This window comes from Columba livia, chromosome 1, assembly GCF_036013475.1.
Source record: "Columba livia isolate bColLiv1 breed racing homer chromosome 1, bColLiv1.pat.W.v2, whole genome shotgun sequence".
In the NCBI taxonomy this organism is placed as follows: domain Eukaryota; kingdom Metazoa; phylum Chordata; class Aves; order Columbiformes; family Columbidae; genus Columba; species Columba livia.
In genome coordinates, this window is record NC_088602.1 from 211,200,773 (window position 1) to 211,224,854 (window position 24,082).

Genomic DNA, 24,082 nt, shown 5'->3' on the forward strand with positions numbered 1-24,082 from the left:
GTCATTAATAAAACGTGTTAATTACCCGCCCGCACTCCACGGGGATGTGACAGGTCGGCCTGAGATGAGCTGCTGGGAAGCTCAAGTTCAATTAATTTCAGTTTAATTTTAATTTCGGTTTAATTTTAAGTTCAGTTTAATTTTAAGTTCATTTTAATCTTCTCCACTGGCTCTTTCGGCTCTGATGTGGGGTTGGGGACAGTGGCACTAGTGCCATCGCTGGTGGCGCTGCAGGACACTGTCCCCTGTCCCTGTACTGGGACAGGGCTGTAGTGGGATAGAACTGTACTGGGATGGGGCTGTACCAGGATGGAGCTGTACTGGGACAGGTCTGTACTGGGACAGGTCTGTACTGGGATGGGGCTGTACTGGGATAGAGCTGCGCTGGGATAGAGCTGTACTGGGATGGGGCTGTACTGGGATGGGGCTGTACTGGGATAGAGCTGTTCTGGGACAGGACTGTACTGCGATGGGGCTGTACTGGGACGGGTCTGTTCTGGGATGGGCTGTACTGAGATAGAGCTGTACTGGGATAGAGCTGTTCTGGGATGGGGCTGTACTGGGATAGAGCTGTACTGGGATAGAGCTGTACTGGGATAGAACTACATTGGGATAGAGCTGTACTGGGATGGGGCTGTACTGGGATGGGGCTGTACTGGGATGGGACTGTACTGGAACAGGGCTGTACTGGGACAGGGCTGTACTGGGACAGAGCTGTACTGGGATGGGGCTGTACTGGGATAGAGCTGTACTGGGATGGGGCTGTACTGGGATGGGGCTGTATTGGGACAGGGCTGTACTGGGACAGAGCTGTACTGGGACAGAGCTGTACTGGGATGGGGCTGTACTGGGATAGAGCTGTACTGGGACAGAGCTGTACTGGGATGGGGCTGTACTGGGATGGGGCTGTACTGGGACAGGGCTGTACTGGGATGGGGCTATACTGGGACAGGGCTGTACTGGGATGGGGCTGTACTGGGACAGAGCTCTACTGGGTTGGGGCTGTACTGGGATAGAGCTGTACTGGGACAGAGCTGTACTGGGATGGGGCTGTACTGGGACAGGGCTGTACTGGGACAGGGCTGTACTGGGATGGGGCTGTACTGGGATAGAGCTCTACTGGGATGGGGCTGTACTGGGATGGGGCTGTACTGGGATAGAGCTGTACTGGGATAGGACCCTCTGCCGTGGGGTTCTGGTGTCCCCTGGCTGGTGGCACTGGGGACACTGGTGGCACACAGTCCTCTGCCATGGACGGCACTGGTGTCCCCTGGTTGGTGGCACTGAGGACATTGTCACTGTCCCAGGGCTGCTCCCTCCTCACCGGGAGCTTGGGGACAGGGAGGGACACAAGGGACAGGTCCGGGGCCCCTGACTGCCCTGCTGGGGGTCCCAGAGCCACCTCCCTGGTGTCACCCCTGGTGGCCGCATCCCCACTAGTGACAGGGACACTAATTCACAGCAGAGGTGACGAGCTCCAATGATGGCTTCAAGGTCAGAGTGCCAGAGACAAACCACAATGTCCCTGTGTCACCAAGCGGGTCCCTCTGTGGCCACCCAGGCTGGGTGGGAGCTCGGGCTGACCCCAGGGGCCCCCTAAAGATCCTGGGGGGCCCAGAGCCCCCTTCTAGGAACAGCTGACCCCAGGGACACCATGGGGTGACCTTCCAGGACCTTCAGGGACCCTCAAAGATCATCAATACCCCCCAGAGACATCCAGGGACCATCAAAGACCCCCAGAAACCCCCCCCCCCCCAAGATCCTCAAGGACCGTCAAGACCCCCCAAGACCTTCAGGGACCCTTAAGACCCCCAGAATGTGTCCCTCACCCCCCGAGAGAGCCAGAGACCCCCATGCAGCTGCAGACGGGACAGCTCGTGGGGACAGAGGACATTTGGGGTGGGGGGATCCCAGTCCAGGTGGCCCAGACCATGGGGGGAGCTGGGGGGGTGTGAGCAGCTGGGGACAGGCAGGGGGGCTCAATGTCACAGTGACAGTAACTAGAGCCGGGGTGGGGGGGTGTCACCCATATCCCAGGGTCCCCTCCCTGCATCAGGACCCCCCTACCAGCTCCTCCTTTAATTACAACTGTTTGCTGGTGTTAATTATCGAAACTCAATTAAATTAGTGCTGCTCTATGATTAGCGAGGTGGCCAGTGGGAACAGGGGCCCTGAAGCGGGTGACACCATCCCCCCCATCATGGTCATCGATTGACAGCGCTGGGGACAGTGGGACCATGGCACCGCCATGCAGATGCTCATGGTGGCATGCACCAGTGTCCCCAGGGGGCTGGGGGATATGGGTGGGACCCATGGGTGGCACCCAGGGTTGGGGTCTGTGGTTGGTGTCTGTGGTTGGCACCTTGTTTTTGGGTTCAGGTGTGGGACCTGGAGTTGGGGTCCGTGGGCTGGTTCCAGGGTTGGTGTCCATGGTTGGAACCCAGAGTTGGAGTCCAGGGTTGGGTCCCAGGTTTGGGGTCCAGGGTGGAGGTCCAAGTTTGGGATCTGGGTTTTGGGACCTATGTTGGTCTGGGACCCAAGGCTGGAGTCCTCTAGTTGGGTTCCAGGGTTGGTGTGCATGGTTGGAATCGAGTTGGGGTCCAGGTATGGGACCAAGGTCTGGGGTGCAGGATGGGGGGTCCAGGTCTGGGACATGGGGTTGGGGTCATCAGTTGGGTTCCAGGGTTGGTGTCCATGGTTGGAACCCAGAGTTGGGGTCCACAGCTGGGACATGGGGTTGGGGTCCACTGGTGGGACCCAGGGTTGAGGTCCAGGATTGGGACATGGGGTTGGGGTCCACAGTTGGGTCCCAGGGTTGGGATTCACAGGTGGGACCCATGTTTGGTGTCCTGGGTTGGGGTCCGTGGGTGGGACAAGGGGTTGGGGTCTATGGGTGGGACCCAGGGTTAGGGACCAGAGTTGAGGTCCAGGATTGGGACCTGGTGTTGGGCTCCACAGTTGAGTTCCAGGGTGGGCATCCAGGTTTGGGATCCAGGTTGGGGTGCCAGGTTTGGGGTCCACAGTTGGGATCCAGGTGTGGGATCTGGAGTTGGGGTCCATGGGCTGGTTCCAGTGTTGGTGTCCATGGTTGGAACCCAGAGTTGGGGTCCAGGGTTGGGTCCCAGGTTAGGGGTCCAGGGTGGAGGTCCAAGTTTGGGATCTGGATTTCGAGCCAGGTTTGGGACCTATGTTGGTCTGGGACCCAAGGCTGGAGTCCTCTAGTTGGGTTCCAGGGTTGGTGTGCATGGTTGGAATCGAGTTGGGGTCCAGGTATGGGACCAAGGTCTGGGGTGCAGGATGGGGGGTCCAGGTCTGGGACATGGGGTTGGGGTCATCAGTTAGGTTCCAGGGTTGGTGTCCATGGTTGGAACCCAGAGTTGGGGTCCACAGCTGGGACATGGGGTTGGGGTCCACTGGTGGGACCCAGGGTTGAGGTCCAGGGTTGGGACATAGGGTTGGGGTCCACAGTTGGGTCCCAGGGTTGGGATTCACAGGTGGGACCCATGTTCAGTGTCCTGGGTTGGGGTCTGTGGGCGGGACAAGAGGTTGGGGTCCATGGGTGGGACCCAGGGTTGGGGACCAGAGTTGAGGTCCAGGGTTGGGATCTGGTGTTGGGCTCCACAGTTGCGATCCAGGGTGGGGATCCAGGTTTGGGTGCCAGGTTTGGGGTCCACGGTTGGGATCCAGGTGTGGGACCTGGATTTGGGGTCCATAGGTGGGACCCAGGGCTTGTGTCCAGGGTTGGAACCCAGAGTTGGGGTCCAGGGTTGGGTCGCAGGTTTGGGGTCCAGGGTGCGGGTCCAGGTCTGGGACATGGGGTTGGGGTCCTCATTTGGGACCCAGGATTGAGGTCCAGGTTTGGGGTCTGGGTGTGGGGTCCAGTGTGGGGTCCCAGGTTTGGGGGGTCCATGGGTAGGACCCATGGGTGGGTCCTGGGGTTGGGGTCCATGGGTGGAACCTGGGTTTGACGCCCAGGTTTGGGGTCCGTGGGTGGATCCTGGGGTGACACCAGCATGGAGCCGGGGGAGTGACACCATCACGGCGCAACGCTTGACTACGTTTATTTGGCCTCCGAAGCTTTAAATACAGACTGGGGGGCCAGGGGGGCAGCGCTGGCTGCGAGGGGGCAGGGGGGTCCCCCCACCCCAGCATCCCGGGCATAGAGCCCCGCGACCCCCCCGGCTGCCCCCAGGGATGGGGTGGGATGGGGGGGCGGGGAGGAGGATTTTGGGGGGCACGGGGGGTCCCTCAGCGGCTGTAACCGAACTCGTCGGCGTCGTCCGCGCGGAAATCGCCGTAACGCCACAGGTTCAGCTGGAAGAAAGGGGGGGGACGGGGGTGTCACCCGGGGGGGCACAGCCAGCAGCACCCCGGTATGGAGGGGGTGCGTCCAGTGTCACCCAGAGATGGGTGGGGGTGCATCCAGTCCCCCCAGACAAGGGGGCTCCATGGGGCACCCCGTGCCCCCCCACTCACCCGGGCACTCTTTGCCGCCTCCTGCGCGTTCAGGTACTCTGTGATCTGGGGGGGGACACGGAGGTCAACCTGTCACCTCCCCTGCCCTCCCAGGGGGGCTTAGGGGGGACAGGGCACCCCCCAGCAACTCCCACCCTCTCCCAGTACCCTCAGCACCCCCCAGTACCCCCAGCACCTCCCAGTGTGCCCCCACCCCTGCCCAGTCTCCCCCAGCAACCCCCCATCAGCCCCCAGTACCTTACAGTGCCCCCAGTACCTCCCAGTAACCCCAGAACCTCCCAGTCCCCCTCGGTCAGCCCCAGCACTTCCCAGTCTGTCCCCCCAGTGCCTCCCAGTCCCCTCCAGCACCTCCCCATCAACCCCCCAGTACCTCCCAGTAGCCCCCAGCACCTCCCTATCATCCCCCAGCACCTCCACATCGCCCCCCAGTACCCCCCAGCACCTTCCAGTATACCCCACAGCACCTCAGTACCCCCCCATCTCCCCCCAGTAGCCCCCAGCACCTCCCAGTATCCCCCGAGTATCCCCCAGCACCTCCCAGTATCCCCCAGTGCCTCCCAGTATCCCCCAGCACATCCTTATCACCTCCCCAGTATCCCCCAGTGCCTCCCAGTATCCCCCAGCACCTCAGTACTCTCCCCATCTCCCCCCAGTAACCCCCAGCACCTCCCAGTATTCCCCAGTGCCTCCCAGTATGCCCCAGCACATCCTTATCACCTCCCCAGTACCCCCCAGCACCTCCCAGTATGCCCCAGCACCTCAGTACCCCCCCACCTCCCCCCATCTCCCCCCAGTGCCCCACACTACCTCTCAGTAGCACCCAGCACGCCCGAGACCCCTCCCCAGCGCCCTCGGCAGCCCTCCCAGTGCCCCCAGTACGCACCAGTTTCTGGAAGTGCCGCTCGGGGCGCGGCTCCACCATGACCAGCCCCTCGCGCACCAGCCCCAGCCCCACGTCGCTGTGGGTGTCACTGAACTGGAGGGTGACGTGGGGACAGGGGGGGCCCCCGTGCTCCACGTTCAGCAGGCACTGGCTGTTCTGGATGTCCCGCACCACGCTGTCCACTGCGTCCGCCCGCGCCTCCTCCTGCCGCACCCATGGGTGTCACCTCTGCACCCCCAAACACCCCCAGACCCCCCAACCACCCCAGCACCCCAAAATCCCTCCCAGTCCCCCCAGCACTGGCTGTTTTGGATGTCCCCACCATGCTGTCCACCGCCTCCACCTCCTGCTGCCGCACCCATGGGTGCCACCCCCCTGCACCCCCAAACACCTCCGGACCCCCCCCAGCACCCCAAAATCCCTTCCAGTCCCCCCAGCACTGGTTGTTCTGGATGTCCCCACCACGCTGTCCACTGTGTCCTCCTCCTGCGTCACCCATGGGTGTCACCTCCCTGGAACCACCCCCCAGCACCCCAAAACCCCCCATAACTCCCCCAAGCCCCCCCTAGAGCCCCCAGCACTGGTTGTTCTGGATGTCCCCACCACACTGTCCACTGTGTCCTCCTCCTGTGTCACCCATGGGTGTCAACCCCCTGAACCACCCCCCAGCACCCCAAAACCCCCTGGAACTCCCCTAAACCCCCCCGAGCCCCCAGCCCTGGCTGTTCTGGATGTCCCCACCACGCTGTCCACTGTGTCCTCCTCCTGAATCACCCATCAATGTCACCTCCCTGGAAGCCCCCCCCAGCACCCCCAAAACACCCCCCAGAGCCCCCAATCCCCCCAGCCCTGGCTGTTCTGGCTGTTCCCCTTGGCGCTGTCCACCGTGTCCTCCTGTCGCACCCAGGGGAACCTGGGGACCCCCCCAGATTCTCCTGCTGCACCCAGGGATGTCCCATGGAGCGCCCTCCGCCCCAAACTCCAGATGCCCCCAAGCATCCCCATTCCCCCCTCAGACCCTCCCCAAAAGCCCCCAGACCCTCCCCAAAATTTCACAGTACTCCCATGGACACCCCAAACATCCCAGTAACTCCCTGGATCCCCCCTTGCCCCCCACAAACCCACCCAAACAGCCCCGGACCCCCCCCAGCACCTCCCAGTCCCGTACTCACATCCTGGGGCACCTGGATGAATGCGAACCGGTACTCGGTGGCCTGTGCCGGCAGCACGCGGGTGCTGAACGCCGGGGGCAGCGCCGCCAGGCGCGTGGCGGGGAGCGTCTCCTTCTGGGGGCACCCAAGGGTGCTGAGGTCACCCAAGGGTGCTGGAGGCACCCAAAAGGTGCTGGGGCTGGGGGGTACCCAAGGATGCTGGGCTCACTGTAATGGGCTCCTGGATGTTGTGGTCCAGGGGCACCCAAGGGTGCTCAGGTCACAGGGGGCACCCAAAGGTGCAGGGCTCACTGTAATGGGCTCCTGGGAATGAGGATTTGGGGCACCCAAGGGTGCTGGGCACCCGAGATGGGCTCCTGGGTGCAGTGGTTGGGAGAGGCCCCAAGGATGCTGGGTTGGGGGCACCCAAGGGTGCTGGAGACTACATGGTTGACTCCTGGTTGCTGGAGTTGGGGGACACCCCATGATAGGCTCCTGGATGCTTGGGACTGGGGGCACCCAAGGGTGCTGGGGTTGGGGGGCATCCAAGGGTGTTGGGTTGGAGGCACCCAAGGGTGCTGGGGCGAAGGGACACCCAGAGGTGCTGGGAGGTCCTGTGATGGGCACTGGGGGCACCCAAAGGTGCTGGGTTGGAGTACCCGAAGGTGCTGGGAGCCCCGTGATGAGCTCCTGGCTGCTGGCTCAGGGGCACCCAAGGGTGCTGGGCACTCACGTTGCCATAGTCAATGTAGAAGATGTGGACTTTGCTGGGCGACTCCACCTTCTCCACCCGGGCGCGGTACCTGCAGGGCGGGACGGGTGGGTTGGGGTGGGGTGGGTGGGCACCCCCAGGCCCCTCCCACGCCGGGGGGCAGCGGGACCCCCACCCTCCTCACCACTCTCCGTCGACGAACTTGGCGATGCAGAAGTCGCCGCGGCGCGGGGCGTAGGAGCCCTCCCCGGGGGGGTGGGCGCCCACCTCGGCACGCAGGTTCTCCATCAGCTTCTCCAGCTGCGCGCCTGCGGGGCACGGCCGGCACGTCAGCACCCACACAGCATCCACACGGCACCCACATCCCGAGTACAGCACCTGTACAGCACCCACAGCCAGAGTACGGCACCCACAGCCCCAGTACAGCACCCACACAGCACCCACACGGCACCCACAGCCCCAGTACAGCACCCATACAGCACCCACAGCCCGAGTACGGCACCCACAGCCCCAGTACAGCACCCACACAGCCCGAGTACGGCACCCACAGCCCCAGTACAGCACCCATACAGCACCCACAGCCCGAGTATGGCACCCACACAGCACCCACATGGCACCCACAGCCCCAGTATGGCACCCACACAGCACCCACATCCCAAGTACAGCACCCACACAGCACCCACATCCCGAGTACGGCACCCACACAGCACCCACATCCCGAGTACAGCACCCACACAGCACCCACACGGCACCCACATCCTGAGTACAGCACCCACACAGCACCCACACAGCACCCACAGCCCGAGTACAGCACCCATACAGCACCCACACAGCCCTGCACCCACATCCCGAGTACAGCACCCACACAGCACCCACACAGCACCCACACGACACCCACACGACACCCACAGCCCCAGTACGGCATGCACAGCCCCAGTACAGCACCCATACAGCACCCACAGCCCGAGTATGGCACCCACAGCCCCAGTATGGCACCCACACAGCACCCACATCCCAAGTACAGCACCCACACAGCACCCACATCCCAAGTACTGCACCCACACGGCACCCACATCCCGAGTATGGCACCCACACAGCGCCCACATCTCGAGTACAGCACCCACACGGCACCCACACGGAACCCACAGCTCCAGTATGGCACGCACAGCCCTAGTACAGCACCCACATCCCGAGTACAGCACCCACACAGCACCCACACGGCACCCACAGCCCCAGTACAGCACCCACATCCTGAGTACAGCACCCACACAGCATCCACAGCCCCAGTATAGCACCCAAATCCAGCACCCGAGTACAGCACTCACATCCCGAATCCAGCACCCACCTTGGCACCCACTTCAGCACCCAAATACATCATCCACATCCTGAATCCAGCACCCACATCAGCACCCAAAACCAGCACCCGCATCTGGCACCCACATCCAGCGCCCAAGCAGAGCACCCACATCAGCACCTGAATCCGGCACCCACATCCAGCACCCACATCCAACACCCGCATCCAACACCCGAATGCAGCGCCCAGATCCAGCACGCAAATCCCAAATCCGACACCCATTATCCAGCACCCACATCCAACACCTTCATCCAGCACCCAAATTCAGCACTCAAATCCAGCACCCCCATGCTGCATTGAGCACCCAAATTCCACCTCCAGCAACCGAATCCTGCATCCAGCACCCAAATACTGCACCCGAATTCGGCACCCAAATCCCACATCTAGCACTCAAATCCAGAACCCAAATCCCACATCCAGCACCCAAAAGCAGCACTCACATCCAGCATCCAAATCCCGCATCCAGCACCCAAATCCCACATCCAGCACCCAAAGCAGCACTCAAATCCAGCACCCACCTCCATCGCTCACCCACCAAACCCGCGAATCCTCATCCCACCCAAATATCCCCCCACCCTGGGTGTGACCCGTGGGTGGGGTCACCCCGGCGCTGTCCCCGCACCCGTCTCCACGTCCTGCACGTAGAAGTGCAGCTCGTCGGTGATCTCGGTGACAAAGACGGGCTTGTAGTTGGCTGAACGTTCCTTCTCCTCCAGCACCGGTGTCACCTCCTCCGCCGGGGCCTCCTCGTGGTGGGACCACACCTGCCATCGTGCGGGGACACACGGGGGTTGGGGACATCGTGGCCATGCTGGATGCCACCAGCAAGTGACCAGGACTGAGGGGATGGTGGCATCCAGCAGCTGGAGCATCGCTGGGCCCCAGCACCCTGGGTGTCAGGAGTCTTGGGGTGGGGACATCCCTTGAGGGGGTGACATCTCTGGGCATGGGGATGTCCCTTGAGGTGGGGACATCCTTTGTGATGGGGACACCCCTTGGGATGGGGACATCTCCTGGGGTGGAGACATCCCTTAGGGTGGTGACATCTCTTGGGAGGGGAAGACCCCTTGGAGTGGGGACATGTCTGGGCATGGGGACACGTCTTGGCATGGGAACAAGGTGACATCCCTTGGGGCGGGGACATTCTTTGTGATGGTGACATCCCTTGGAGTGGGGACATCTCTTGGCATGAGGACATTTCTTGGGGTGGTGACACCCCTTGCAGTGGGGTCACCTTTTGACACGGGGACACCTCTTGGTATGAGGACATTTCTTGGGGTGGAGACATCCCTTGGTGTGGGGTCACCTTTTGACATGGGGACACCTCTTGGCATGAAGACATTTCTTGGGGTGGGTGCTGACATCTCTTGGGAAGGGGAGATCCCTTGGGGTGGGGATGTCTCTGGGCATGGGGACACCCCCTGTGGTAGTGACATTCCTTGGCATGAGGACGTCTCTTGGTATGAGGACATTTCTTGGGGTGGTGACACCCCTCAGGGTGGGGGACACCCCTTGGGGTGGGGTCACCTTTTGACATGGGGACATCTCTTCGTACGAGGACATCTCTTGGGAAGGGGACATCCCTTGTGGTGGTGACATCCCTTGTCATGGGGATGTCTCGTGGTATCAGGAGATTTCTTGGAATGGTGACATCCCTCGGGATGGAGACATCTCTGGGCATGGGGATATCCCTTGGGGTGGGGACATCCTTTGTGATGGGGACATCCCTTGGGATGGGGACATCTCCTGGGGTGGAGACATCCCTTAGGGTGGTGACATCTCTTGGGAGGGGAAGATCCCTTAGGGTGTGGACATCTCTGGGCATGGGGACATGTCTTGGCATGGAGACATGGGGACATCCCTTGGGGTGGGGTCACCTTTTGACATGGGGACACCTCTTCGTATGAGGACATCTCTTGGGAAGGGGACATCCCTTGTGGTGGTGACAGCCCTTGTCATGGGGACATCTCTTGGTATGAGGACATGGAATGGTGACATCCCTCGGGATGGAGACATCTCTGGGCATGGTGACATCCCTCAGGGTGGGGACATCTCTGGGCATGGGGACATCCCTTGAGGTGGGGTCACCCCTTGGGGTGGTGACGCCCCTGTCCCCCCTCACCTTCTCCTTCCTCTGCTTGGCGCCCTCCTCGGCGGCCACCAGCGCCTTGTAGTAGGGGCTGCGCTCGGCGGTGAAGTGGACCTTGGAGAGGGCCTGTTCCACCAGGGCCACCGACAGGTTCAGCCCGTCCACGTGCAGCCACCCGATGAAGTTCCCGGCCTTGTCCATGCTCTCCACCTCCACCTCAACCTGTGGGGACCCAACAGGGACACCTCAGCCCCCTGCGCCCCCACCACGGGTGCCTGTCCCACCCCGGTGTCATCGTCCCCCCCAAATCGCTCGTCTTCCTCTTGGCTGCTCCAACGTCATCACCAATGAACATCTGGAGATGATGGAGTTTGAGTGGACGGGTGGATGTGTCCTGGGCACGGCCTGGCCAAAAGCCACCCAGCGTGGGGACAGGCTGGCAGGGTCCCCCTGGTGTTGTGCCTGGCACCCAACTCTGGTCCATGAGCACCCAGATCTGATCCATAGCACCCAACTCTGCTCCTGGGCACCCAGATCTACTTCTGGGCACCCAACTCTGCTCCTGGGCACTCAGATCTGCTCCTGGGCACCCATCTCTGCTCCATGGGCATCCAGATCTGCTCCTGGGCACCCAGTTTTGCTCCACAGCACCTAACTCTGCTTCCTGGGCACCCGGATCTGCTTCTGGGCACCCATATCTGCACCTGGGCACCCAATTCTGCACTTGGGCATCCAACTCTGATTCATGGGCACCCAGACCTGCTTCTGGGCACCAAGATCTGCTCCTGGGCACCCAACTCTGCTTCTGGGCACCCAGAACTGCTCCTGGGCACCCAGATCTGCTCTTGGGCAACTGACTCTGATCCACAGGCACCCAGATCTGCTCCTGGGCACCCAGATCTGCTCCATGGGCACCCAGATATGCTCCTGGGCACCTAGCTTTGCTCCACAGCACCTAATTCTGCTTCCTGGGCACCCAGAGCAAAGCGGAGTGTGCAAACCAGAGAGCAAACTGGAGTGTGCAAACCAGAGAGCAAATGAGGGTGTGTAAACCAGTGAGAGCAAACTGGAGACAAAACTGGAGTGTGCAAACCCGAGAGCAAAGTGGAATGTGCAAATGGGGGGGGTGTAAATGGGCGTGAGTAAACCAGTGTGCAAAGCAGAGAGCAAACTGGACTGTGTAAACTAGTAACGGCAAACTAGAGCAAGCAAACCAGAGTGTGCCAGCTGGAGTGTGCAAACCAGAGGGACCAAACTGAAGTGTGCAAACCAGTGAGCAAACTGGAGTGTGCAAACTGGCATATACAAACTGGAGTGTGCAAACCAAAACCAGTGAGCAAACCAGAGTGTGCAAACTGGCATGTACAAACTGGAGTGTGCAAACTGGAGTGTACAAACCAAAACCAGTGTGCAAACTGGAGTGTGTAAACTGGAGTGTGCAAACTGGAGTGCGCAAACCAAAACCAGTGAGCAAACCAGAGTGTGCAAACTGGCATGTACAAACTGGAGTGTGCAAACTGGAGTGTACAAACCAAAACCAGTGTGCAAACTGGAGTGTGCAAATCAGAGAGTGAATTGGAGTGTGCAAACCGGAGTGTGCAAACCAGAGTGTGCAAACTAGGGTAAAATGGAGTGTGCAAACCACATTAAATCAGAGTGTGCAAACCCCGCACCCCACGCACCCCTGTGCATATCACCCCACAGCACTGCCACAGCCCCCCAACCTCTGGGATCCCTGCTCATCACCTGGGACAGTGTCTGTCCCCAAATCCAGTGACACCACCCAGGACCTCTGCAGATTGTCCTGCTCTGAGCTGGGGACGGGTGACACCCCCAGATCCCAGATCCCCAGTCCTGCTCTGAGCTGGGAACGGGTGACACCCCCAGATCCCCCAGTCCTGCTCTGAACTGGGGACGGGTGACACCCTCAGATCCCCCAGTCCTGCTCTGAGCTGGGGACGGGTGACACCCCCAGTGGCACTTGTTAAGGTTGTGATGGGAGTTAAACCCCCTAACCCTGGAGTCTGCAGGGTGGGGGCGCTGGCGACAGGCTTGGTGTCCCCTGGAGCTCCAGCTGGTCCCCAAACCAGGGGCTTGTGGCCTCATGGTACTTTGGGGATACACAGGCAGGAGATGCCGTGCAGGCAGGAGATATAGTACAGGCAGGAGATATAGTACAGGCAGGAGGTGCTGTGCAGGCAGGAGATGGTGTGCAGGCAGGAGATATAGTACAGGCAGGAGATGGTGTGCAGGCAGGATATGGTGCACAGGCAGGATATGGTTCACAGGCAGGAGATGCAGTGCAGGCACGAGATGGTGTGCAGGCAGGAGATGCAGTGCAGGCAGGAGATGGTGTGCAGGCAGGAGATGGTGCGCAGGCAGGAGATGGTGCGCAGGCAGGAGATGGTGCGCAGGCAGGAGATGGTGTGCAGGCAGGAGATGGTGCGCAGGCAGGAGATGGTGCGCAGGCAGGAGATGGTGTGCAGGCAGGATATGGTTCACAGGCAGGAGATGCAGTGCAGGCACGAGATGGTGTGCAGGCAGGAGATGCAGTGCAGGCAGGAGATGCAGTGCAGGCAGGAGATGGTGTGCAGGCAGGGGATGGTGTGCAGGCAGGAGATGCAGTGCAGGCAGGATATGGTGTGCAGGCAGGAGACGGTGTGCAGGCAGGAGATGGTGCGCAGGCAGGAGATACCGTACAGGCAGGAGATACAGCAGCTGGAGCCAGTGGGACCAGTTGTGCCCAGTGCCCTGTGCAGCACCCAATCCCTGCCCACACTGGGGGTCCCCCTGCCTCCCACCCACCCCAGCACGAGGACACCCCCAAAAGTGTCCACCCACGGGGTGGCGGGGCAGCAAAGTCCCGGAGCTTCCGCGCACACAAAGCCCCTTTGAGAGCAGCGGGGGTGGCGGCGAGCCAAGGCTGCCGGCACGCAGGCACGCACCGGCATGCTGATGGGCTCTGCTGCCCGCACTGCCCGCACTGCCCGCTGCCGGCCCTGCCTGCTGCCTGCGAGGAAGAGGAGGGAGCCCGGAGTCCCCTGAGCACCCTGGACCCCTCCAGCCATGCCCGACCCCAGCGGGTCCCTCCTGGGCTGCTTCCAGCACCCCAAAAATGTGTCCCCACGGTCAGAGCACCCGGCGCAGGCAGGCAATGTGCCCCACGGCGTGTCCCCTGCAGCCCCGGTGTGCGTGGGGCCGTACCGCCCGGAGCACCGATCCGTGGTGGCCTCGGGCGCGAAGCCATGTTTCCATCTAGCGGCAGCCGGACCGCACGGCAGCGGACGCAGCGCAGCCGGTGCGGCACCGCATGCCCCAGCCAAAACTCGACCCCTGCGCCGGGCCATAAGCGCAGCCACCTACAGGGCACCCATGGGTGCGTGCATTTGGTCTGCCAGCCTCTCCACCGAGCACCAACCCCCAGTACCGCGGCGCTGCGGGGCCTCCCAGCACCGCACCGACCTCCCGCCAGCTGCAGCCTTCCGCCATCGATCCCTCGTTAGGGGCTGGTTGCTAATTGCACCCGCCCGGCCACAGCGGTGGTGGGCGGCTGCTTTGGCACCACAGAGGGTCCCCATCTTCCCGCAGCCCCTTCCCTTCCCATCACCCAGGACGGGGTTTGGCTGGCGGGCGCTGTGGCCGCCGGCACGGCACACACCGGCACCACGCATGGCAGCAGCCACGGTGCCGGAGGAGGGTACGGCGAGCTTTGGGACGAGTGCGAGGGGGCCGGACGGGTCCTCGTGCTGCGGTACAGGTGCCACGTTGCGATAACTGAATGGTGGCGCCACAGTCGCCTGCGCGGTTAATCAGGTTTGGTGCTGCCGGACGTGGAGCCGGTTTTGCCGTCCCGACACTCGTCAATCCCGGCGGAACCTTTCGCTGCTGCTTAAAGATACCTGTAAAATTCCCTCCTCCCGTCCAGCGGCCCGTGGCCACCTGCTGTCCCCAGGGACGCCTGTGCCACTGCCAGACGGGTGCAGCACCCCATGCACACATGGTGGGACCCTAAAATGTCACAGGGTGACACACTGGTGGCAAAGGTGTCCCTATCCCCCGTGCTACCCCCTGCAGCGGGGTTACAGATGAGGGGTCGAGTGGGACACTGATGGACTCGTGCTGCGTGGGACACGGGGAGACACTTGTGGGGCGGATGAGGCCACCAGGTCCTGTGGCACCCGGGGGATGTCACTGCCACACCTGGCAGTGGGGAGCACTGGGGGTCTGTAGAGTGGCCCCCCTGGGGATGTGCCACCAACATGGGGACAGTGACCCCAGTATGGGGCAGGGAGCAACGACAGGAGAGTCCCAGGGTGCTGTCACACACAGTGTCCCCAAGGGGCCACTCCTGAGCCACCTTGGGTGACAGCTCAGGGTGTCACGGGTGGGCACAGCCCCAGGGGAGCGGGGGCCCGGGCGGGGGGTGACGGGTCAGTCAGGGGATGGGGGAACAAATCTCTGCACCCCGTCCTGAAGCTGAGGTGCCCAGCGAAGCTGTGTCCCCAACTTTGTGTCCCCAGGGTGTGCGGGGGGGTCCCTGCCAGGCTGTGCCAGCCCCACTCCTCATCCTCACCCCCAGAGCCCAAGGGGGGCTCAGCCCCACTCCTGGGGGGTCCCAGTCCCATTCCTGGGGGGAGTCCCAGCCCCGATCTCCGGGGGGGGGGTCCCAGCCCCATTCCCTTGCATGGTAGGTGCTGTTGACACATCCCCCCCCCACAGACACCAAAATCCTGCTCGGGGTCCCCAGGGACCCCCACCCCGGCAGGGATGTGGCTTCTATCAGACACCGGAGAATCCACATCAGATGGGGGGGGTGGAATTTTACCCCCCCACAAGGAAAGACACTCCTGGGTTTTCCCTCCAGGCACCCCCAGCAGCACCCCTTCACTGCCAGTCTGGGGGGCCAGGGCCCCCCCAAATCCAGCACCTCGGGACCCCCCACAGCATCACAGACCCACCGGGACACATCCTGCCCTCCCACCCACCCCGCGTCCTCGTTTTCTTTTATTAATTAAAACTCAACCGAGGCTCCTCCGAGGCCACCGGTGAAGCTCAACAGGGGGAGGATAAAACAGTGCGGGGGGGGGGGGGCTCCACGGTGGGGGGCACAACCCCCCGATCCCACTCTGCACCCCAAAAGCAGGCAGCACTGACGCACTCATCACTGCGCCCACCCCCTAATCCCCCCACCCGTGTCCCAGCTTGTGTCAGGTCTCAGCTGGGGACACGGGGGGGGGTCTGTGGCACACACGGGGGGGTTGGGGCACCAGCCACGGACGGACCCGCGTGTCCCCCCCACCGCACCCCATCACCTTAAAGCCGCTCCGTTCACACCGCGCCGCCTCCGTCCGGCCATCCGTCCGTCTGTCCGTCCGCGCCCCGCGGCGCTCCCCTCCTCCGGGGTGGGGGGGTCAGCCCCCCCTCCCCAATATTCCCAGCGCCACGAGGAGGAGGAGGGAGGAGGAAGAGGAAGCTCATCCCGCATCTTCCTCCCCAAAGCAACCAGCCCCAAAATAGCTCCTTCCCCGCCGCACCGGCAAACCGGAGCCGGGGGGGGGGGGGGGGCGGCCCGGGGGGTGGGGGGGGGTGGGGAAAGCGGAGCGGGGTGGTGGGGGGAGGAGGTTTGGGGAGGTTTGGGGGGGGTCAGGCCGGCGGTGCTGAGCATCCCCCGCTGGTGCCGGGCTCCCAACACGATGCGTCAGCGATTCATCCGCGCTGCCTCCGCTGAAGGACAAAAGGATGCGAGAGCCGCCTGCGCGGCTGCCGCCCGCACCGCCCGCACCGCCCGCAGCCGCGGGGCTCCGCGGGGCCCCCGCGCCCGTTAGCACCGGAGGATGCCCGCCGGCCCCGGGACGGCCACCGACGCCACCGCCCCCCCGCCCGCCCGCTGAACGCGACACCCGCACCGGGCGCCGACGGAACGCGGGACAACGGACACACGAGAACGGGGGGACGGGACCCCCCCCCCCCGCAACCCAACCCCGAGAGGAGCCGCCGAGAGACGTGCCGGAGCTCACCCCCCCCGCGACACCCCCCCCGCTTTGGCCTTTCCCCTCCGCGGGTTGTTTTTTTTCTCTCCTTTGGGGGCTTTTGGCTATTTATTTATTTATTTTTCTAGACACCCCCCCCCGCGTTTTTTTTTCTTTTAATTTTAATTTATTTTTTTTCTTTAAATTCTTAATAATTTCTTCCGCGATTTTTTCAGTTTCCTGAATTCTTCATTTTGATTTTTGATTTTTCACCTTTTTTAGTTTGCAGTTTCGATTTTCCCATTTTTTTAATTTTTCTTTTCCGATTGTTTTTTTAATTTTCGATTTCCGATCTTTTAGTTTTAATTTCCCTTTTCAATCCCTTTTTTTTTTAATTCTCCTTTTCTTTTAATTTTCGATTTTTTAATTTTCCAATTTTCCATTTTTTAAAATTTCCGATTTTTTTTTTTTTTTGGTTGTTTTTTTAATTCCAGATTATTTTTAATTCACTCTCGATATTTGCGGCCGGGTTTCCGCCGCTCGGGTTTCTCCCCCGGGGGGGGGCTGCCATGCCGGCCGGGCCGGGGCGGCCGCAGGGGCGGGGGCGGCGCGGGGCGCGGGCAGCGGCGGGAACGGCCGCGCTGGGGGGCTGCCGGGCCCCCGCTTAGCCGGGCCGCCCCCCGCCCGCCCCCCCGCCCGCACCCCTGCACCGCAGCCTCCAGGAGCCATTTTGGCTTTTCTTTTTAATTTTTATTTGTATTTTTATTTATTTTTCGGAGCCCCCCCCCCCCTTTTCCCCAGCCCCTCTCCCCGCTTTGCTCGGCGCTGAGCACCCCCCGGAGCAGCCCCCCCAGGTAGGTAGGGCTGGAGCGCGGGGCTCGGCCGGGCGTCTCTTTCCAACCCCCCCCCCCCGCTTCTTCTTCTTTAATTTTTTGCCAAAATTTTCATATTTCCTTCACCCCCCCCCCTTGCTTCCCTGCGCACCCCCCCACCCCAACACCGCGACCCCCCCCCCCCCTCTCCGGCCAGCCGGGCCCAGCTTGTCGGAGCCGGGAGAGGGGGGGGCCCTGAGCCAGTTTCTCCTTTTCACGCCGACATCCCCAGACGATGGTGAATGATGAACGTGCCACATCATGAAGCTCTTGTGGCAGGTAACTGGTCACCACCACCGCCGCCGCCGCGCCTGGAGAGCTGCCCTGGGCTCCTACCTGGCCCTCAACGCGTGGATTCTATACGTTACCGCCGCCTCGCCGGGACCCCAGAGCTGCCCCTCCGTGTGCTCCTGCAGTAACCAGTTCAGCAAAGTGGTGTGCACCCGGCGCGGCCTCGCCGAGGTGCCCCCCGGCATCCCCTCCAACACCCGGTACCTCAACCTGATGGAGAACAACATCCAGCTGATCCAGGCGGACACGTTCCGGCACCTGCACCACCTGGAGGTCCTGCAGCTGGGCAGGAACGCCATCCGGCAGATCGAGGTGGGGGCGTTCAACGGCCTGGCCAGCCTCAACACCCTGGAGCTCTTCGACAACTGGTTGACCGTCATCCCCAGCGGGGCCTTCGAGTACCTGTCCAAGCTGCGGGAGCTGTGGCTGAGGAACAACCCCATCGAGAGCATCCCCTCGTACGCCTTCAACCGGGTGCCCTCGCTCATGCGCCTGGACCTGGGCGAGCTGAAGAAGCTGGAGTACATCTCCGAGGGGGCTTTCGAGGGCTTGTACAACCTCAAGTACCTCAACCTGGGGATGTGCAACATTAAGGACATGCCCAACCTGACGCCCTTGGTGGGGCTGGAGGAGCTGGAGATGTCGGGCAATAACTTCCCCGAGATCAAACCGGGCTCCTTCCACGGGCTCAAATCCCTCAAAAAACTCTGGATTATGAACTCGCAGATCAACCTGATCGAGCGGAACGCCTTCGACGACCTGACGGCGCTGGTGGAGCTCAACCTGGCCCACAACAACCTCTCGTCCCTGCCCCACGACCTCTTCGCCCCGCTGCGGTACCTGGTGGAGCTCCACCTGCACCACAACCCCTGGGACTGCGACTGCGACATCCTCTGGCTGTCGTGGTGGCTGCGGGAGTACATCCCCACCAACTCCACCTGCTGCGGGCGCTGCCATGCCCCGCTGCACATGCGGGGCAGGTTCCTGGTGGAGGTGGACCAGACCTCCTTCCAGTGCTCGGCGCCCTTCATCATGGACGCCCCCATGGACCTCAACATCTCCGAGGGGCGGGTGGCCGAGCTCAAGTGTCGAACTCCTTCCATGTCGTCCGTTAGGTGGTTGCTGCCTAACGGGACGGTGCTGAGCCACGCGTCCAGCCACCCGCGCATCTCCGTCCTCAACGACGGCACCTTGAACTTCTCCCACGTCTTGTTGACGGACACCGGGGTCTACACCTGCATGGTGACCAACGTGGCGGGCAACTCCAACGCTTCGGCCTACCTCAACGTGAGCACGGCCGAGCTCAACACCTCCAACTACAGCTTCTTCACCACCGTCACGGTGGAGACCACCGAGATCTCCCCGGAGGACATCTCCCCCAAGTTCACCAAGCCCGTGCCCACCACCTCCACGGGCTACCAGCCGGCCTACACCACCACCACCACCGTCCTGGTCCAGACCACGCGCACGCCCAAGCAGGTGGCGGTGCCCACCGCCGACGCCGGCGACAAGACGCAGACCAGCCTGGACGAGGTGATGAAGACCACCAAGATCATCATCGGCTGCTTCGTGGCCGTGACGCTCTTGGCCGCCGCCATGCTCATCGTCTTCTACAAGCTCCGCAAGCGGCACCAGCAGCGCAGCACCGTGACGGCCGCCCGGACGGTCGAGATCATCCAGGTGGACGAGGACATGGCGCCCGCGGCCGCGGCGGCGCCGGCGGCTCCGGCCGGCGGCTCAGGTGAGGGGGCCGTGGTGCTGCCCGCCATCCACGACCACATCAACTACAACACCTACAAGGCGGCGCACGGGGCCCACTGGACCGAGAACAGCCTGGGGAACTCGCTGCACCCCCCCCTCGCCGACCCCTATATAATTCAGACCCACCCCAAGGAGAAAGTGCAGGAAACCCAGATATGACTTCAATTTTTTTTTTTTTTTGGGGGGGGCTTCTTTTTTTTCCCCATTTCCCCACCCCCCCCCAAAAAAAAAAACAACCAATAACAAATGCAATAGAATGCACAACAAAATCAACAAAGGGGGGGGAAAGAATAGACAGCTACTTTTGTACAGAGCGGGGGAGAGACTTTTTTCTTGTACATGCTTATATATTAAATCTATGGGCTGATAAGCAGATTATATTAAAATTTAAACAAAACAAAAGAAAAACAAAGGGAAAAAACCACAAAGAAACTATTTTATAACTCGCGAGTTCTATAGAAAATAGGAGAAAAATTGGGAATTGCAGAGAGCGGAGCGGCGGCAAAACGGCCCCGGCGCAGCGCGGGGGGGCGGCGAGTGGGGGCGCAGCACGTGGGGTCGGGGGGGGGGGGCAGGATGCGGCTGGATCTCCCCCCCGTGTCCCAGGGACCCCCCTTGTGTCCCAGGGACCCCTCGTGTCCCAGGGACCACCCTGTGTCCTAGGGACCCCCCCATGTACCAGGGACCCCCATGTACCAGGGACCCCTTGTGTCCCAGAGACCACCCTGTGTGTCCCAGGGACCCCCCATGTCCCAGGGACCCCTGGTGTCCCAGGGACTCCCCGTGTGTCCCAGGGACCCCCTGTGTCCCAGGGACCCACCGTGTACCAGGGACCACCGTGTGTCCTAGGGACCCCCTGTGTCCCAGGGACCCCCCATGTACCAGGGACCCCCCGTGTGTCCCAGGGACCCCCTGTGTCCCAGGGACCCACCGTGTACCAGGGACCCCCCCCCAATGTCCCAGGGACCACCCTGTGTCCTAGGGACCCCCTGTGTCCCAGGGACCCCCCCAACCCCACGCCCCCCCCGGCGCTGCCAGGAGCGGGACGGCGGCGCGAGCCAAAATCTTCCAAATGCAATAAAGAAATTCATTATTTTTTATTTTGGGGGGGGGGGGGGTGGGTGTTATTTTGGGGGGGTGGGGTGCAGCCTGTGGGTGGGGACGGACGTCTGTAATGTATTAAAGCAAAAAATTAACAACAAAAAATAGATTAAAATAGGGGGGGAAAAATATAAAGCCCCCCCCAGGTGGGTGGGTGCTGGGGGGGTGTTGAGGTGGGGGGCAGTGAGGAGAGGGTGCCCCCCCTGCTTTGTCCCCCATCCACCGCACCCGGTGTCCACCGCCGGCACAGGGCTAAGGCTCCCGGGGGGGGGTGGTTTGGGGGCCCCCCCCACCGGGAGACCTGACATATGATTGTAGCCCCCCCAGCACCACGCTGTGGTTTTTAGTCCTTTTTGGTGTTTTTTTTTTTTGGGGGGTGGAGTGGGGGGTTATTCCCCCCCCTCCCCCCTTTTCCCTTCCCCGGGTGGGTGCAAGGATGGGCCCCCCCAAACCATCACCCCATGGATATGGGGTGGGGAAGTGGGGGGGGGGGAGAAATTAAGGGCTCAAGAGGCTGTGGGGGCCACCAGCATCTGCGGTGGCTTGTGGGGGGTCCGTGGGGGGGGGCGGGGGGGTCCTCCCCGGCCGCTCGGGCACTGGAAACTACTTTAATTTCTTATTTTAGCTTTAAAAACTACAACAAAAACCGAATTTACCAGAGGGTGTCAAATCGGAATTAAAAGTCGGGGGGGGGGGGGCGGGGGGGCTGAGATGCAGAAGTTCTATCTATATCTATATGTCTCTATATAAACGCCAGAACAATCTGACTGTACTCTGAGCAACACCACGAAAAACAACAAAAAAAGGAAAACAAGTGTATTTTTGTATTTTAATAAATATTGTTGAAAATTTGTAACGGCGTGTCCCTGGGGTTGAGCCGGCGGGTCGCGGGGGGGGCGGTGCGGTGTGCCCCCCCCCCCGGTACCCAAGCGTTGGGACTGCCCACCCCACCCCCGCCCCGGTATCATGGGATGGGCCCCCCAGGGGATGCCTGGGGGGGGTCAGGCCTGTTACCCCCCCCAATTATGGAAAAATGTGATTGGGCAGGAAAGGCGGGGGGGGGGGGGAGGAAGATGGGGGGGTGGGATGAATCACCCGCAGCCGGTCCCGCTGCCCGCCCTGGGGGGGTGGGGGGGACATGGGTGGTACCGTGGTGGGGAGAGGACCTTGGGTGTTGGGGGACATTGGGACACCCAGTCCTGTGGGGACACTGGGACATCCATTTCTGGGGGGACATTGGGACCCCCAGTTCTGTGGGGACACTGAGACCCCCAGCTCTGCGGGGACATTGGAACCCCCAGTTCTGCGGGGACATTGGGACCCCCAGTTCTGTGGGGACACTGGGACATCCAGTTCTGCAGGGACACCCAGTTCTGGGGGGACACTGGGACCCCCAGCTCTGTGGGGACATTGGAATCCCCAGTTCTGTGGGGACATTGGGACATCCAGTTCTGCGGGGACATTGGGACCCCCAGTTCTGTGGGGACATTGGGACATCCAGTTCTGCAGGGACATCCAGTTCTGGGGGGACACTGGGACCCCCAGTTCTGTGGGGACATTGGGACATCCAGTTCTGGGGGGACATTGGAACCCCCAGTTCTGTGAGGACATTGGGACACCCAGTTCTGTGGGGACACTGGGACCCCCGCGTGTGGGGGGACATGGGGATCTCCAGTTTTATAGGGACACCAGGACCCCCGGCTGTGCGGGGACATGGGGATCCCCAGCTCTTGTGGGGTCATCGGGACATCCAGTTCTGTGGGGACACTGGGACCCCCAGTTCTGTGGGAACACTGGGACCCTCGGCTGTGCAGGGACACTGGGACCCCCAGTTCTGTGGGGACACTGGGACCCCCAGTCCTGCAGGGACACAAGACACCCGGGTGCCCACAGTGGGGACACAGGGACCTCCCGCCGTGCAGGGACATGGGGACCCCCCAGCTGCTGGTGGCAGGGACACAGGGTGCCCTGGGTGCTGATGGTGGGGGCACAGGGACCCCCAGTCCTACAGGGACACGGGGACCCCAGTTCTGCAAGGGACATGGGGACCTGGGGCCCCCAGTCCTGTGGGGACACTGGGACCCCCAGTTCTGCAAGGGACACGGGGTCCCCTGGCAGTGCAGGGACAGTGGGACCCCCAGTCCTGCAGGGACACCAGGACACAAGGTGCCAATAGAGGGGACACAGGGTGCCCTGGGGGTGGGGACATGGGGACCCCCGCGGGCAGCGGTGTCCCCAAGATACCACCCCCATCCCAGCCCTTGCGGCAGTGCCAGCGGCAGCCCCAGGGCCACCCCGTTGCTGTCCCCATGTCCCTGCGGCCGTGGGGTGGAATTGGGACCCCTGGTGACCCCATTGGCCCCCCTGGGGACACGGAGGGGACCCGCCATGCCCCCGCCCCTGGGCGCAGGTGTTCTAGTTGGTTTTTTAGGCTCTTTTTGCCTTTTTTTGGGTGAAATCTGGGCAGCTTTCCATCACAACACGCGGCTGCTTTTGCTCTTTATTCCCGCTTTTATCGCTCCGCTCGGGCCGCCAATGCAAACCGGGCCCAGCCCCCCCAAGCCTGGCTTTGCTAGGGGGGCCCTTCGTCCCCGGCACCGCCTCCTCCTCCTCCCCCCTATGCAAACCCCCAATTTGGAGCCCGGGGGGGGCTGCAGTGAATTCTTGGCTTTATCGAAGCACTTTTGGCTTTAATTTTAGACTTAAATTATACCCCTGAGCCAATAAACTATAAAAAAGGGCTGGGGGTGCCAGGGGGGGGTCTGTGGTGGGACTGGGGGGGCTGCACAGTGATCTGGGGGTGTTGCAGCATGACTGGGGGGCTGCAATGTGATCGGGGGGTTGCAAGGTGATGCGGGGGCTTGCAGTGTGATAGGGGTTTGCAGAGCGATCCAGGGGGGTTGCAGCACGATTTGGGGGCTGCAGAGTCATTGGGGGGCTGCAGAGTGATCCAGGGGGGCTGCGGCATGATGGGGTGGAGGGGTGCGGTGTGGTCGGGGGGCTGCAGCGTCACCGGGGGGGCTGCAGTGTGAGCGGGGGGGTTGCAGCATCATTGGGAGTTGCAGCGTGATCAGTGCAAGGGGCTGCAGCACAATTAGAGGGGCTGTGGGGTGATGGGGGGGCTGTGGGGTGATGGGGGGGCTGCAGGGTGATGGGGGGGCTGCAGAGCGATCAGGGGGTGCAGGGCGATGGGGGGTTGCAGCGGTTTCCCCATAAAGGGGCTGCAGTGTGACTGGGGGGGCTGCAGCGTGATCAGGGGCTGCAGTGGAGTCAGTGCCAGGGGTTGCAGCGTGACTGGGGGGGATGCAGTGTCACTGGGGTCTGCAGTGTGACTGGGGGGCTGCAGTGTCATTGGGGGGCTGCAGCATGACTGGGGGGGTGCAGTGTCATTGGAGGGCTGCAGCATGACTGGGGGGGTTGCAG

At 62.1% G+C, this 24,082-nt stretch overlaps 2 protein-coding genes across 2 annotated transcripts in view; one reads left to right on the forward strand and one right to left on the reverse strand.

The window, feature by feature from the left end:
* Positions 1-4,045: 4,045 nt before the first annotated feature.
* The window catches only part of SND1 (staphylococcal nuclease and tudor domain containing 1), a 133,448-nt gene continuing 113,411 nt past the window's right edge, over positions 4,046-24,082 (reverse strand). The window contains exons 17-24 of the mRNA XM_065049418.1: positions 10,699-10,887; positions 9,199-9,340; positions 7,407-7,530; positions 7,244-7,313; positions 6,532-6,645; positions 5,360-5,563; positions 4,477-4,521; positions 4,046-4,314 (exon numbers count right to left, since the gene is read on the reverse strand). Of these exons, the coding sequence (XP_064905490.1) occupies positions 4,249-4,314; positions 4,477-4,521; positions 5,360-5,563; positions 6,532-6,645; positions 7,244-7,313; positions 7,407-7,530; positions 9,199-9,340; positions 10,699-10,887 (954 nt within the window). The 3' untranslated portion in view covers positions 4,046-4,248. The remainder of the gene's footprint in view (positions 4,315-4,476; positions 4,522-5,359; positions 5,564-6,531; positions 6,646-7,243; positions 7,314-7,406; positions 7,531-9,198; positions 9,341-10,698; positions 10,888-24,082) is intronic.
* LRRC4 (leucine rich repeat containing 4) lies at positions 16,084-19,794 on the forward strand. Its single transcript, XM_021290162.2, has one exon. The coding sequence runs from the start codon at positions 17,768-17,770 to the stop codon at positions 19,715-19,717; it is 1,950 nt and encodes a 649-aa protein (XP_021145837.2). The 5' UTR covers positions 16,084-17,767; the 3' UTR covers positions 19,718-19,794.

Coding starts and splice junctions, on each gene's coding strand:
- LRRC4 (XM_021290162.2), top strand. CDS start 17,768: ATGAAGCTCTTGTGGCAGGTAACTGGTCACCACCACCGCCGCCGCCGC.